The following is a 17242-nucleotide window of genomic DNA, read 5'->3' as shown; positions in this document are numbered from 1 at the left end:
TTCTAATCTGTGACGGTCATTTTGAATTCTGATCCTGTCCTCTGGGTATTAGCTACGCTTCATAATAAGGCGACATCTGCACATTGGATAAGCATGTAATCTATTCTATTATCTAATTCATTGATAAACATGTTGGATAGCACTGGGCCCAGGACTGAACCCTGTGGCACCTTGCTGGTCATTTCTCCAGGATATAGAATGCTACATCCACAGCATTCCCTTCATCTATCAAGTTGGCAATTTTATCAAAAAAGAAAAGAAAAGAGAGGTCAAATTAGTTTGGCATGGCTGGTTTTTGAGAAACCTGTGTTGGATTTTAGAGATTATGACATTGCTTTCCAAATGCTTACAGACTGTCGGTTTAATTATCTGCTCTTGTAAATGTGGCTGGGCAGCATTAGAGTGTGTAAAGATGGCAAAAGTTTGAAATGAACAAGAATAGACAAGAGTAAATTAACAACTGCCTATATTCCATTGTTTCTACTAGAAGTTTTCTTTGGTTGTGACTACCACTAGGGCAGTGGGGAGTACAACAAATAAAAAAACAATTAAAAATACTCTTTAAAACACATAAAATTACACACAATTAAAGCAATCAGAAATGCCTCTCTGGTTTTAGGGACCAAAGGAACAGTACAATCATGGCTGTCTACTGGAGGTTCAAGAGACAGGGAGCCAGCATGGCCTCCCTTGGTAAAGAGTTCTTCTGCCAGGGTGCCACTACAGAAAAAGCCTTATCATCCCCTGCCATCCCCACCCCATCCATCAAGAAAAGCCAATTGGATTGGCAGCTAAAACTTTTATTTAACAATAGTAATGCCATGATTCAGCTTTGGTGGCTGGGGGCAGACTGTGTAGCACACACAGTTCTGCCTGAATGCCACATTAACAGTCTCTGCCCAGCAGTGTCTTCTGTCTCATAGAACAGAACTTGTCCCAAACATGATTCATTACAGCCAACAACTGTTTTCAAAGATCAGGAATTTTATTCTGGAAGGAAATCAGTCCACCAAATATAAAACAGTAATACCAGTTCCTCTTGGAGGGGAATAATATTCCAGAACCTGGCTACATGTGAACAGATACTCTAACAGTATTATACCTGATATAAAAAGATAAAATGTTATACATATTTGTAATCCTAATACTTGACTGCTGGTCCCACCTACTATACTGGGTGGTACTCTTCAAGATAAGGCTAGTGGCACTGGCTTGAGAACTGGGCTGAAGCTGATGCATATCTGAGGATTGTTGAGGAATGATGCCACCCTGGACCAGTTTAGAACCACTTTGGATTTAGTAACTATGGTGCAAACAAATCTCAGCACTTCAGTAACAAGAACAGATCTTTCTTATTGATTGGCAAATAAATGCTTTTCTGTCTTACATTGCTTTACAGTTCCTAGTTTATTTATCTTGTTTTTAGACCTGTTAGCTTTGATGTAATAGAAATATTTATATGAAACAGCAGTTATTGACCATAAAACACTGCTAGCACTGTCTTCCAATGATATTAACATTCCCTTAGCTACTGCTGTACATTGTGCCCACCCACCAAAGCCTTTTTCAGTACTGTGCAAAGTAATAACACAATTAAGCAAGTCAAGCAAATATATCACAGAAACAAATCTTAAAACCAAGTCTTCAAACTGCCTTTTGGAGACAGTCAACATCTATGACATGTAGAAGGAAATTCAGGTTGGTAGAGGGGAGGAGGAACACCAATGGCTTAAATTAAGCAATCAAGTTCTTCTTGCATCTTCCATTCTGCACTCAGATCAGCATAGATGAGATAAATTCATACAATACATCACAGGAAAAAAAAAATCTGGCATGGGGGAGGGGGGCTCGGTCTATATAAATATTTAAAGAAAACTCATGAGCTTTCCATCCTTCTCTTTTCCATTGATGAATTGAAATTTTTGTATGAAAAAGAGTTCCTTTGGCCAGCCACTTTGAAACTATATTGTCTATTCCAAAGCAATAAAAGGATGTTTAACACCCCCCCCCCGATCTAAATTCAGCACTTTGTATAGCAAATTGTCCAGAAGGTGTGACCAATAATGACTAATACTCCATTTTATCTTCATATAGGGTGAACAGCCAAACCTGTATTGCAGCAGCTTACTAACACAACATGCCTCGTACCATGATAACCCAAGGTATAATAAGAAGACATGCTTCCATGCATAACCTACAACTATCTTCTTAAACATATTCAATGACAAATAGCGAAATAGACATTATCGCTTCCTCAGAGTGAGACACACATGGCTTGGAGGCAGTGATCTATGGCTATGTGATGTTTACCTCATATGTGTCAATTCTTGAACATCAGATACCTGGTCTAAGCATTGGAAGAAACACTTTGGTGGGCATTTCCATTCTGGGTTTCATTTGCTTTGTAACTGGCAAGGGTGTCATTTTCAGTATCCTCTGTGGATTTCAAGTCTGCCTTTTCCACTGAAGAGCTAGATGCAAGAGGTTTGCAGACGTAACAAAAGAACTTGAAGCATAGCACCAATCCTTCTGAAATATTGGAGGAGAAAAGCTTTTTACATGGGTGGCAAAACTGGTAGAACACAAGCATGAAAAGGACAGCTATGCAATAGCCAATGAGCAACTGCAGGAACAGCATTGGGGCGCATACGTAAGTGTAGATATCCGTCTTGTACATATACCACATCAACAAGAGAAAAGCATTCTCAAGAAACCTCAGTAAGTAATATAAAGCCAACCTACACCAGTTTTGGGATTTGTCAATTAAATCAGCATCGTTAAGCTTCAGTTGAACAGCTGACCAGCAAAACATATTGATACCAGCATACAGGAAAGTGAGAAGGCATAAGACAATGGTGGTGCCCACCTTGCTCAAAGCCTTCTCTATATTTTCTGGCAAAGTACATTTACTTTGCCAGAAGAGAATCCATGGGTGAAAGAAAAAGGCAAAGAAGTTCACAAGCACCACAGGAAGGGTCCAGATCTGAAGGACGGAACTGAAGAGGACAAGGACTATCACCCTTGTAGCTATCTCAAAGCTCCTCCAGAGGAAGATGCAGAGATAAGCAGCTGGTTTGACGCTCACATCGTAGTCGTCATACTTGATCTTAATGGCCAGGATGTTGCATCGCAGTGCTCCATATACAATAGACAGGAGAGAAAGGGTCATGAAGATGCCTGAAGAAATGAAACACAAGCAGAGTTTTCTGAAAGCAGCAAAGTTTAGATAACAAAATCCAGGAAGGTTCAGTATTTGGGACTCCTCAAGTAGCACTAATCTGATACAGTTTATACTGTCTTCTAAGTATCTCAGAACACATTTTCCTAGTTCCAAGTGCTTAATGTTTTCCACGGCAAAATGCTGAGAAATAAGCTCCAGAACAGAAATACATGCATATGCATGGTCTTCATCTTATACTGAAGTTTCTCCTGAACCATTATTTAACACAAGTAGGGGAGGTGTAGCTCTACCTAGGCCACCCCCCCACCCCAGATAAACTGCCTCAGCCCTGAATATGGAGGATAACAAAAGGCTCAAATAATATTGAGTACAAATTGAAGGCTTTTTAAAAAGTTCCTATGTGAATAGTGGAAGTGGGGTAGAAGAATTTAGGGGGGAAATCTGGCAGAAGTTTAATCTTCACTTCCTGCCCCATTAGAGTCCAAGTACAGAGTGGACCACGATGCATTTATTTGTAAGTTTATAGTGTGAGGCCAATAGCATATTATGTATATTGTTTAGCTTTGAGTGGAAGAATTCCAATTAGAGAACTTCAAGTGAACCAAGTTTTACTTCAAATGATGGGCAAACCTGGTGTGATCCATGACATTTCCTGATCAGCTTGTCCCCCTCCCTGCCCCTGAACCTGCTCCCTGTAGAAACTGAAAAGTGCTTCGCATGTGAGTGAATGGAGGGCTTTTCTCCAAGTTCTCAATGCATTGTGAAAATATTTATTTATCAAGTCTTAAGCAAGTTGCAAGCAAGAAAATTCTAAAAAAAATCTGTGATAATGAAAATACACATTTCCCTGAAGGTGTAGATATTCCTGAAATGAATCAGGAATAACAAAATACTAGAGCATCTATCTCCTTTTTGGTCTAATGTTGGCTTCTATAGATTTTCTTATTTCTTAAAGGATATGTCATTCACTTTACTGTAGTACTATAAAGAAACCCCTTCCTTACACTAGACCACTTATTAGGATGGTGAAAGATGCTAGAAGAGACTCACTTCACCCTGGTTAGCTCATCTTGCCTGCTGCTCACATAAGCTGTAAACAGGCACAGCTATCTCATAGGACAATCCCTCCAATAAGATTCAGATACTTCATAAAGCAATACTAGATCAGGGCAAAGGGTGGAGCATCCAGGCACTCATTCCTCCCCATTTGGATTTGGGCCAATGTGTGGGTACATCAAAAGTAGCTAGAAGCAGGAACAATCTGTGATACTGCATATCATTATCCATATGTGGTGGTTTTGCCATAAGGTGCAATGATTCTGGCAGACGATTTTATCTGAAATAGGTTACAAAGAACTGATCAGTCTTGTCTGTCTGAATGCCAGGCTGAAGAGTGCACTAAACTGGAAAAATAACAATTAACTCTCTTTAACCCACTGGAAAATAGATCATGCATACTGTGCTCATGGAAATCCTAAGTCCACATGTTCATAATTTGAGAAATAATTAAGGACACAGTGGTAAAATATAAGTTTGCCATCATCTCATTTCACATGTAAACAACATTATCCAATACCTAAATTCCACACAAACCTACAGTATAAGTTCGGTTAAAACAAGGTGGGGAAAGTGTGGTCTGGGGCCAGCTCTCCCTCTTTCTAGCACAAACAGAAACTGGACTGCCATCTTTTAAACAGATTGTGGGGCCGCCTTCTACTGTTTTAACATTGAAAAGTATCCATTTTTTAAAAGCAGAAATATTTTAAAAGTAGAAATAGACTGCTGGTGGGATTTGTGGAGGCACTTTTGATAGCCAGGTGGCTCCAGAGTGGTTCCAGAAGAAGATCTTCCACAATTCCCTCCTTTTCTCTTACTATTATTGTTGTGTGCCTTCAAGTCATTTCTGACTTATGGCAACACTAAGATCCGTATCATGGTGTTTTCTTGGCAAGATTTGTTCAGAGGTAGTTTGCCTTTGCCTGAGGCTGAGAGCATGTGACTTGTGCAAGATCAGGTGGGTTCCATGGCCAAGTGGAGATTTGAACCCTGGTCTCCAGAGTCATGGTCCAGCACCCAAAACACTACATCACACTGTATGTCATTGTATCTTCAACACCTATCAACATGTTTTCCCAATTAACTTTATTGTTTTGTTGATGACTGATATATTGTTGTATTTTGTCTGTGTTTAGATTTAAAAAAAGAACAAAGTGTGATTGGCACACCCTTGTTAATCAAATGGTACATCTCTTTAAGCTGTCATGCCCTGCCTCGAGAACATGGATGTGGACTCTGACTCAGAAACTGAACCTTTGATTCTGCTCTGTTTCCTACTTTTGTCCTGTGTCGGTGTGTGATACAGTCCTCCTGGACTGCAGCACAGAATCTTTCAATGTCTTCTTCTTCTGCCTCTGTAGCTGGGGCATAGACTTGGGTTGTGGTTATAATGATGGATTTTCCTTGAATTCTTATTGATATTATTTGGTCAAACTTTGCTTTATATCCTTTGACTGCTTCTGCTACATCTTTCCTCACAATTAATGCCACCCTATTTCTTCTTAGATTTTTATTTCCTAAGTAAAACACTGTGTAATCATCGGACTCAAAATGTCCCATTCACCCCAAGTATCACAATGTTTATACTTCAATTTCTTATTTTGTTAGGTCTAGTCTCCCCTGGTTCTTGCTTTATTATAATATGTGTTGTGCAGCTTTGGACTTTCCTTTCACGTCAACAGCTGAACGTCCTAGTTGGCTTGAGTCCAGTTGTATCCTTAACCACAGGACTACTCATAGTTGACCTCTGTTGTACTCCAGCAGCTTGCTGACCTGGGAATCTCATCTTCTGGCACTATTACTTGTTTCATTTTGGATTGCCCCATCATAGGATTTTCATTGTAAAAGACATTCAAAAGGGGCTTACTGTGTGTCCTTCTGTGGAGTACTAAAAAGTGTTATCTATGGTGCTACTGCCATTGTCTGTGAGAGAACTTCTGCAAGAGTCACACTCCATTACTGTTGCTGCCTAGTACCTATTTGGCACATTTAGTCTTGTTCCTCAACAAAAGCCTGTCTGACATAAGAGATCCTACTAGCAGCATTGCCGCTATCAGCACAGCCTCTTGCCTCAGGGAGCATGCAATTCCACCTTTATGGAAAGGTAGTGCCATTGGTGGGCATTACTGGCATTAGCCATGATAATTATGTCCTTCTACTGAACAAGGAATAGCACAAAGTACAAGACATTATTTTATGCCAAGGAACAAGAAATAAATTATTCAGTTAACTTCTCAAACCAGCTTTTCCATGCACAGAGTTTGAAATTATGGCCTAAATACACAAAATTTCCAGGCTATTGCAAGCTAAACACAAAGTCATTAACACTCACTGTAATTCCTGTTGCAATCAATGAAACTACAGTACATCTCTTTGTTGATTGTAGCCATTTATACCCACTGTTCATTTCCCCTTTGTATGAATCTTTTACTTTCTATAGAGGGGAAAAACATAACATGTGCAGGAGTTACCAGAAAATTATAAGAGTTTCTAGATTACCCAATAAGAGTTTCTAGATCTATACATCTAGATCTGCACAGCTACACAGCCACTCAGACATGCTGGCTCTCTCAATATTTCTTTGTTGAGGTTGGTACTTGGCACTGCCATTACCTTGACACTCTGCTCTAGAACCCATTTTGTTCTGAAAGCAGCACCATGGCAAACTGCTAGGTGTGACATGAAGTCTCTGAAGCTGTTGCTAAGATAAAAAATATTTGTAAACGTCCAGAGGTGGGCAAACTGTGGCCTATGGTCTATATGTGGCTCTTGAGACCACAATTTGCAACTTTTGAAGGCCCCAGACCCCCAATTTTTAACAGACCCACTCCAAATGGGCCAACACTCCTGCAAAATGTAGCAGTTTTGCTCCAAAACCCCCCAACCTGTCAAGGGTTAAATCCAGCACACTGGGAAATGCTTGGATGTGTGTGTGTCTGACAATGAGCATCTAGCCTGGGAAGGACAAGGTTGATCAAGCACAGCTGATGCTCATAGCCTCAAGGACACTCTGGTGCCTGCATGCACTAAGCCTGGATGATGAAACATCTAGCTGGATTGCACAGGGGGACACTTTAGAATGTTACACAGGAAGTCACTGAGTTTGGGAGACCACATGGTCTGAAGGCTATATAAACTCAGGGGCTTCTAGTGATTGCTTTGTGGGTTGTTAGTAGGAGTTGGTATTTGTTTGTGATCTGTATTATAGCACTGTAAATAAAACACTTCGGGAGACTTGGCTTGTCTGGTTGTTTATCAGCTGAAGCCTGGCATTGGTTGTTGAGAGTCCCTGGAGGTTCCTGCATTTCTTCAGTTCCTGGAAGACATCCAGCTGCTGTTATCTCAACTGAGGACTGAGAACCACGTTTCTGAATTTGCCAGTCTACTCTGCCGTATGCTAGCATTGGCTACAGGGCTCAGATGCGTTGCTGACACAACCTTCCCACTTCCCCATAATTCCCCATTACCTAAAAATGAAAAGATGTGACATCATTTCCAGCTGTGTCAGGTGAGCTGGTTTGGCCCACCAGGGAACCTACAGGTGTGAGAAAGGGTCACCTTTTCAGTTGTCCACCCCAGAACAGATTTATGATAGCTATTCCCATGTAGCTGTGGAACTAGGCAAACACCTAACAGACTGCTAAGCTGCTGCTCACCCAGCAAAACTGTACATTGGCCAAACCAGAGCCTTGATGGAGAATCTGGACCAATCCTGGAGAATTCCTAGAATGAAATTTTGTAGTTGTGTGCCTTCAAATCATTTTTGATTTAAGGCAAACCTATCACATGGTTTTCTGGGGCTGAAAAGTATGACTTGCCCATGGCTGAGTGTGGACTTGAACCCTGATCTCCAGACTTGTAGTGCTGTGATTTTGTTCTTGCCATGTATGACTATTTGGCCATAGGAAGCTAAACTATCCAAGTACCTCCCTGAGCTTTGTTTATATGCCTCAAAGTCTACTTAAGTTTCAACCTATTTTTAAATAGTTTTAAAAACTGTATTTTAGCTTTTCGAAAATATTATGCTTTTAACTTTTTCTTTTTTGGTATTTATTTGTAAGATGCCTTGTGTCCCTCACCAAGAGATAAACAGAATAGAAATTAAATTAAATATTAAATAAATATACCTTCTCCTTCTGTTTGTGATGTCCCATTCTGGGTTGAGACCCAGAGCCACCAAGTCCTGTTTACTTTCTGTTTTGAACCCTGTAATCACCCTGAAGGACAGGTTGCTTACCTGTAACAGTATTTCTTCGAGTGGTCATCTGCGAATACATACAAATGGGTTTCACTGCGCCTGCGCAGTGCTGTTCGGAACCTTCTGGAATCACTGGGCAAAGTTTACTTTGCAACATATAGAAACTTTTTGGCGGTAACTCCGCCCACCCGTTATAAGGCCCCTGCCTTCCCGCTCTTTTCCCCAGTTCCGCAATTTTTCCGCCAAGCAGGCGATGGAAAGAGCCAATCAGAGCAGGACACTGAGGGGATGGACGGGTGGGATTTGTATGTATTCGCAGATGACCACTCGAAGAAATACTGTTACAGGTAAGCAACCTGTCCTTCTTCTTCGTGGTCTCTGCGAATCATACAAATGGGTTTAGACTGACAAGCTTAGGTAAGAGGCGGAGGGAGTGTCCTGAAACCAAAATTATGGTAAACCAAGGGTATATTTATTGTAACAATAAAAACCTTGAACCATAAAAAGAATCAGTCTTTTTGTCCATGCACAAACTCAACATAGCAATAGCATTGCAAAACCTGAGAAGGGAATGAAAGGTCATGCAAGACCAATCCCATTGAAATTGTGCAAATCAACATTCAATAGAATGTAAAGCAGTGGCATTATTCAACAGAATGCAAAACAGTGGCATTATGCACATAAATGCAGAAACACAAACCATCAGTAGTGCAATCAATGCAACCCTGAAACCAACACAGCCCTCCCGAAAGCTGCGTCTCGAATGGCCCTGGTGTCCAACCTATAATGTTTGATAAAAGTCAGAGGTTGGGACCAGACAGCAGCCTTACAGACGTCCTCCAAAGGAATCCCCGAGAGGAATGCGGAAGACGCTGACATTGCCCTAGTAGAATGGGACCGAACCCTGCCAGGGAGAGGTTTGCCCAAGAGTTCATAGCAGAGGTGGATGGTACCGGCCACCCATTTGGAGAACCTCTGCGCAGACACGGGCAACCCCTTCTTCGGTTCCGAGTAGCATTGGAAAAGTCTCTCGGACCGACTGGAGGCAGCAGTTCTGTCCAGGTAAAATGCCAGCGCTCTTCTGACATCCAGAGAGTGCAGGCTGCGCTCCGCATCCGAAGACGGATTGGAAGCGAGGGTTGGCAACACAATGTCCTGGCACATGTGGAACGCGGAGACAACCATAGGCAGGAAGGTAATGTCTGTCCGGAGGACCACCTTGTCCTTGTGGAACCTCAGGAAGGGCTGGTCCCTCCGTAAGGCACAGAGTTCGCCCGCACGGCGGGCAGAGGTGATGGCCACAAGAAAGGCGGTTTTCCAAGTCAAAAGTCTCAAGTCCGCTGTGGCCATCGGTTCAAAAGGCTTAGATTGGAGTGCAGACAACACTGCCTCCAAGCTCCAAGCCGGTGCCGGTACCGACACCGGAGGGTATAAGTTGGCACATCCCCTAAGGAACCCCTTCACCAGAGGATCCTTGAAAAAGGAAGCCCTCCCCCCGAACTGGTACTTAGCACAAATGGCCGACAAATAGCACTTAATGGATGTGAGGCACAGCCCCTCATCCAAAAGCGCCATCAAAAACTCCAGCACCACAGAAGTAGAGACCTGAGCTGGAGACAAGCCCTTTCGATCAAGGAAGAGGCAAAATTTCTTCCATTTCAGGGCGTAGGACCGCTGGGTGGAAGGTTTCCGTGCAGCCAGGATCACTGTCCTCACCGCCTCCGGCAAGACAGTTAGGGCCATATCCTCCAGGCCACCAGCGGTAGGCTCTCGATGTCCGGGTGGAGAATCCGTCCATCCTGGATCGACAGCAGGTCCGGGCGAGGATCGAGACGGAGGAAGCATCTCTTGGAGAGGAGAAGATGGGATGTGAACCACGGTTGTCTTGGCCACCACGGCGTGATCAGGATCGCATGCGACCGGTCCGTTGTCATCTTGGACACCACCCTGATGATGAGAGGGAACGGAGGGAAGGTGTAGAGGAGCTCCCTCGTCCAAAGGAAAGCGAACGCGTCTCCGAGGGATCCGTCCATTCGCTTCCTGGAGCAGAACTGGGGACAGTGGCTGTTCCACTTGGTCGCGAAGAGGTCGATTCGGGGGTTTCCCCACCGGTCGAAGAGGTCGCTGACCGTCTCGGGATGGAGCCTCCACTCGTGGCACACCGAAGGGGATCTACTTAGGCGATCCGCCAGCTCGTTGTCCTCTCCGGGAAGATGAATCGCCTGGAGCAGGACGCGCCTCTGGATGCACCAGTCCCAGATGCGGAGAGTGAGGTCGAGCAGGGTCTTTGACTTGGTGCCTCCCTGTTTGTTGATGTAGTACATCACAGTGGTGTTGTCCGTTCTCAGGAGAACCACCTTGTCTGTGACCGCGGATTCGAATGCCCTCAGTGCCTTCTCTACCGCCAACATCTCCAGAGCGTTGATGTGGAGGAGCTTGTCCTGGACGGACCACCTGTCTTTGACGACCAGGTCGAGCAGGTGAGCGCCCCATCCCTCCAGGGATGCATCTGTTGTCAGAGTCAGTTGGGGCTGAGGCTGATGGAAGGGCATTCCGATGCACACGTTGCGGCAGTCCAACCACCATCTGAGGGAGGCGGCTACAGGTCTCGGTACCGTGAGCCATTTGGACGGAGGATCTGTCATCGGAGAGAAGGCCGAGAGGAACCGGGACTGAAGGGGTCGAAGGCGAAGTCTTGACCATGGAGTGACGAACGTCATCGATGCCATGTGGCCCAGGGCGACCTGGACATCCCTGGCCCTCACCCTTCTGTGAGAGATGCAGGGCCTGATCCAAGTCATCAGCGCCTGGAAACGGTCTGGAGGGAGAAAGGCGGAGCATGTTTCGGAGTCGAGGATGGCCCCGATGAACTTGACCTGTCTGGAAGGCGTGAAATGGGATTTTTCCCGGTTGATCACCAGACCGAGGGAGTCCAAAAGGTGTAAGGCGAATGAGAGAGCCTCCTGCAGTTCTCTCTGGGATTCGGCAGCGAACAGCCAGTCGTCCAGGTATGGAAAAACCATGAACCCCTTCTGATGCAGGTAGGCCACCACCGGTGCCATGCACTTCGTGAAGACTCTCGGTGCCGTGGCAAGGCCGAAGGGGAGGACGTTGTAGTGGTACGCGGCGGAGCCCACAGCGAAGGCGAGGAATCGTCGGTGAGACTCCCGGATCCCGATGTGGAAGTAGGCATCCTTCAGGTCGACGGTCGCGAACCACAGACCCTGATGGAGTAAGGGCAGAATGGAGGCCAAGGTTACCATTCGAAAGCGACGGTATTCAAGGAACAGATTCAGTTGTCTTAAGTCAAGGATGGGCCTGATTCCCCCATCCGCCTTCGGTACCGTGAAGTACCTGGAGAAAAAAGCCCTAGGGCATTGTTCGGGCGGTAAAGGGGAGATTGCCCCTTTTTCCAGCAAAGTGCGCACTTCGTCGAGAAGGGTGTCCGAGGGGGGAGTGGACAAAAAGGCCCCGGTTGGAGGGAGCTCTTGGAACTCGAGGGCATATCCCCTGCGGACGATGTTAAGAACCCACGAGTCCGATGTAATCGAGGCCCAGATGTTAGCAAAAGGCCTCAGGATGTCCAAAAAGAATAAGGGCGAAGGGGAAACGAAGTGCGCTGCGTCCCTTCAGGCTCTCTTCTTCCCCTGGTCGGTGTCCTGCCGGCGGGACTTGCGGTACCGAGGCGGGAAATTACGACGGCCAGAGGAGGAGGAAGACTGCGAGGGGTAACGGCGCCTCTGTGAGCCCTGCTGCTGAGGCTGACGGTCTTGAGGGAAGGAGCCCTGGGACTGACCTTGCGGTGGCCAAGGACGGTGCCTTCTTCTGAAGGGAGAGACGGGGGTGGACGACATTCCGTGCGTCTTAGCCGCCGCCTTCATTCTGAACTTGCGGTTCAGACGCTCATCCGTGTCGGCGTGGAAAAGGCCGGTACCGTCCAGGGGCATGTCCTCAATGGCCGATTTAACGTTGGCGTTGAGGTCTGACCCCCTCAGCCAGGCATGTCGGCGCAGAGCCAGCGATGCTGCCATGCCCCGTCCCGCGCAGTCGGCGACGTTCCTGGAGGCGGTGATGATCCAACTCCCTATCGAGTGGGCCTCATCGCGGATCTCCACCAAGCGACGTTGGACCTCATCAGGGACGTCAGGGATGATGGGCGAAATCCCCTCCATCAAGGCCTGGATGTATGCCCCCATACAGGCGTTGTAGTTTATAGCCTTTACGGTGAGGGCGGCCGAAGAGTAGGCCTTTTTGGCTAGGCCGTCGATCTTCTTGGCCTCTCGGTCTGCCGGGGACGTCGCCTGTTTCGGCACGAAGGTCTGCTGTGCCCCCTCTATGATGGCCGAATTAGGTTTGGGATGGTCGGTCAGCCACGGGCAGCCCGGCGGGGAGATCCGGTATAGCGTCTCGGCCTTCCTGGAGGACGCGGCGAGCGAAGTCGGGGCATCCCATGACCTCTGCACAATGGACTGCAACGAGGGCAACATCGGGATGCAGGGTGGAGTGGGGACACGACCGAGGACCCGTCGTTCTACTGGGTCGCGAGCCTCCTCCTCAGGCGGGGAAAGCTCGATATCAAGGGTCCGGCACATCTTAATGATGTGTTCGCTGAAGGAGCGAACATCGTCAGTGGGAGAAGAGGAGCCCAGGTGGTGCAACTCCTGCGGCGAAGGCGGGTTGGAAGGGTCCTCTTCCCCATCAGAAGGTTCCCGTGATGGAGGCAAGGGATCCCGTTCTGAATCGGAGTCCGACGTCAGGGGGATGTCAGTCACCTTGGCTCGGGACGGAGTGCGAGCAGGGATTTGCGGGGCCGGTGGCTCGGAAGGCGGACGGCGAGGTACCGAGGACGAGGCCACCGCATGGGAGGACGACGGCTCGTCACCCTGGGGAACCGCCGGGCGCAAGTTAAGCCTGGTGAATTCCCTGAAGGCCCTCTCCTTCGGGACCGACATGTAGTACCTCTGAGTCTCGGTGTCAAAGAACATGTCGGTGTCCAGCTCTCGTGGCTCGTCGATGTCGGAGACAGGGACAGCCTCCTCTTCATCCGACTGGATGGAGAGAGGAGATGGTTCCCTCTGGGGAGAGATTGGTTCGCTGACGGCGGCGAGATCTTGGGCCGGCGGGAGTGGCGTGGTCAGCACCGTGGTTACCTGTGCTGAGACCGCCTTCTTCGGGTGCGAGGGGGTCTTCCCCGAAGTCTTCTTGGAGGGGGTCTTGTCCGAGGTCTCCTTGGGGGGGGAGCGTCGCTTGTGTGGAGCACGCTCCTTCGACTCGGCCGGGCGCCCCGAACCGGAGTGGTCCTTGGTCTTGGACTTCTTGGGTGGAGCTGCCTCGATCACCTCCGCGTGGCGCCTCTTTTTGGAAGACGGCGGAGTCACCGCCAAGTCTTCAGGCGGAAAGAAGGGATTGTCCGGCAAGTCGTGCAGGACAGTGGCTCCCTTGGAGTGGGGCTTGGCTGGCTTAGCCCTCTCCGATGGTACCGCCTTTCCAGAGGAGGATGCCCCCGTCTCGGGCAACTTGGAGGCGTGGCGAGATGCCTTTGACGACGCCTTGGAGGACGGTAGCGAGGCGGTCCGGACTCCCGACTCCTGACGCTCTCTCGAGCGCGAACCCTCCGGGGACGGCTTCCTCCCGGATCTCTCCCTGGGCTCGGAACCCTCAGTCCCCGAGGTTTTCTGGGGGCGCTGGGAGGGTTCGTCGGTGACACTGGGTCTCGGGGGACCATGGGTCACATCGGAGGTGGTCGGAGATCGTGTCCCGGCCGGGACAGAGACCACACTAGAAACGCTGGCCCGTGAAGAAGACGCAGGCAGGGCAGCCGGGGCAGCCGGAGGAAGAGAAGACAAACGGGGACGTCCCTCCCGGACCTTTCCCAGGGCAATGGCCGAAGTCAGCCGGGACTCCCGGTTCTTCCTGGCCTGGGAGGACAGAGACTTACAGAGATGACAGGCTCTGGCATCATGATCCTTCCCCAGACAAAACAGGCAGGAGGAGTGAGGGTCCTGGACGGGCACCTTGCCCCCGCAGGTGTCACATTTCTTGAAGGGCGCAGGCATCCTTCCAAGTCGTCAAATCCGAAGGAGAGTCAAAAGCGAGGTCAAAAAACAAGCCGAAGAGGTCCGAAGTTACCAGGGCGGGAGAGAGAGAATGGTCAAAAACAGTCCGAGGTCTAGTGAAAGTGATTCCGTAACAAGCAAGAGCGAGCGAAAGTTCCTAGAAGCAGCTAGCGCGGCGGAAAAAAGGAACTGGGGAAAAGAGCGGGAAGGCAGGGGCCTTATAACGGGTGGGCGGAGTTACCGCCAAAAAGTTTCTATATGTTGCAAAGTAAACTTTGCCCAGTGATTCCAGAAGGTTCCGAACAGCACTGCGCAGGCGCAGTGAAACCCATTTGTATGATTCGCAGAGACCACGAAGAAGAAGTATGGGTACTAACTGCTCTGCTTTTGACTTGTGCAAACCTCACAATTGTGGGTCTCAGACCAGTTTCTAAAACCTCTCCTCAACTGGAGGACACCCTTTGTTCCATTCAGGTACTCACCCTACATTTTCAGTTCTAGAGTTTCTATTTCTCTTTTGAATCATTTTGTTGCCTCATTTGCCCATTGCTTATTAGGAGGAGTAGCTAATACCCCAGAAGGCAGGATCAAAATTCAAAATGACCTGAATAGACTAGAAAGCTGGGCCAAAGCTAACAAAATGAAATTCAATATGGAGAAATGTAAGGTACTGCACTTAGGGCAGAAAAATGAAATGCACAAATATAGGATGGGGGACACCTGGCTGAACGAGACTATGTGTGAAAGGGATCTGGGAGTCCAAGTAGACCACAAGTTGAACATGAGTCAACAGTGACATGCATCAGCTAAAAAGGTCAATGCGATTTTAGGCTGCATCAATAGAATTATTGTGTGTAGATCAAGGGAAGAAATAATGCCACTGTATTCTGCTTTGGTCAGGCCCCACCTGGAATACTGTGTCCAGTTTTGGGCACCACAATTAAAAAAGGACATTGAGAAACTGGAGCGTGTCCAAAGGAGAGCGACTAAAATGGTGAAAGGTCTGGAAACCATGCCCTTTGAGGAACGACTTAGGGAGCTGGGGATGTTTAGCCTGGAGAAGCGAAGGCTAAGAGGTGATATGATAGCCCTGTTTAAATATTTGAAGGGATGTCATATTGAGGAGGGAGCAAGCTTGTTTTCTGCTGCTCCAGAGAACAGGACCTGGAACAATGGATGCAAAGTGCAGGAAAAGAGAATACATCTCAACATAAGGAGGAACCTCTTGATAGTAAGGGCTGTTTGACAGTGGAATACACTTCTTGGAGAGTGGTGGAGTCTCCCTTCTTTTAGGTCTTTTAACAGAGGCTGGATGGCCATCTGTTGGGTATGCTTTGATTGAGAGTTCCTGCATGGCAGGGGATGGACTGGATGGCCCTTGTGGTCTCTTCCATCTCTATGATTCTATGGTTCTTCCCAGAGAGAGCTATTTGCCTTGTGCACCTAAGAAAAACAGCTTTACTTGCTCATGTAACACTGGCTGAATCCAAAGCCATATTCCAGACATGCCAGCAAAGCAATTAGAGCTGTGAGGTCCTGCAGGCAACTTGCTATCTCTGTACAAATTGTTATCTCTTGAACCCAAGAACGCTAGTAAAGCTGTAGTAATGTGCAGAGCATCAGAAAGCTGCTATGTAACAAAGCTCAAGCTGTGTGTGAGTATTTGGGACTTTTAAAGAGAAGACCTCTTTTTAAAAGCATTCCCACTCATGCTTTATTGTTAGGCTTGGGATACAGGATCTCTAGCAATGACAGTGTCTCCATCATCCCCATCCCAAAATTTTCAGAAATGTCCTATTTTGAATTTGTGTGACTAAAACCTGAGAAATGTGAATACACATTATGACTAGAATTTTTTAAAATGAGTTATAACCAAGCAGGAGGAAGTACAGTATTTTGAGATCCCTTGATTTTCTGTTGTTATTATGTATCTTCAAGGAGACTGACTTATAAAAGCCCCATAGCAAGGTTTTTTATTTTTTTTGCAAGTTATTCAGAGGGAGTTTGCCAATGATTTCTACGACTGAGAGAGCGTGACTTCAGTGAGTTCAAACCCTGATTTCCCAGAAACTTTATGCAACACTACACCATGCTGGCTACAGCCTGGCAATACTAATAACTTACATTTTTCTTCTATGCATTTCAGCCTTCATGGCCCACCAATATTACCTTATAATACCCACCCTGCCATTTTTTTTTTTTTTTTTGCATCTCTTCCCATTCTTTATTAGGCAGGTGCTAACTTTCCCAGCCTCCATCTTCCTCTACCTTTAGGTTAAGTCTAGCATATTCATCCATGTGTTGGGGTGGTGGTATAGTAAACAGTTTTCTCTTTTGTAACACATGTCTTGCAAATTCAATATAATAAAATCTATAATTTTGCAACTTACCTTATGACAATGTCTGCATTTCAGAAGGAGGCATTCCCCATTTTGTTGAGAAAGAGTGCCTCAATCTGTTGGGTGCACACCACGCTTTTGGTGGATGTTGCCTTAAATCCTGTGGCTGCCATTTTTTGCATTTTTAAATACTGTAGTGATTCTCATTTATCAGACAAGGGAAGTTGGAAGTATAATCCAATGGCAATCTGAATGCAATCATGGGGTTTAACTTTATTGCGTGATAACCCACTACACACAAAATCGGGCAATGGGAAGTCAGTCCGAGTGCAATCATGGGGTTTCACATTGTTGCGTGATAGACTGCCACATGCAAATCTGGGCAATGACATGCTATTTTTGGGCAAAGGGG

General features: G+C 46.8%; 1 protein-coding gene across 3 annotated transcripts in view; it reads right to left on the bottom strand.

Moving 5' to 3' along the window:
• Positions 1 to 906: 906 nt before the first annotated feature.
• XK (X-linked Kx blood group antigen, Kell and VPS13A binding protein) overlaps positions 907 to 17242 on the bottom strand; it is a 35397-nt gene continuing 19061 nt past the window's right edge. The window contains exon 3 of one of the 3 annotated variants that reach the window (XM_089508077.1): positions 907 to 3177. In XM_089508077.1, the coding sequence (XP_089364203.1) occupies positions 2348 to 3177 (830 nt within the window). In that variant the 3' untranslated portion in view covers positions 907 to 2347. The remainder of the gene's footprint in view (positions 3178 to 17242) is intronic. The other 2 variants (XM_089508079.1, XM_089508080.1) reach the window with 2 other exon arrangements.

The sequence above is a fragment of the Sceloporus occidentalis genome, unplaced genomic scaffold, assembly GCF_023333645.1.
Source record: "Sceloporus occidentalis isolate IW3139 unplaced genomic scaffold, rSceOcc1.0.p SCAF_2, whole genome shotgun sequence".
Taxonomy (NCBI): domain Eukaryota; kingdom Metazoa; phylum Chordata; class Lepidosauria; order Squamata; family Phrynosomatidae; genus Sceloporus; species Sceloporus occidentalis.
This window is presented reverse-complemented; position numbering and strand designations above follow the sequence as displayed.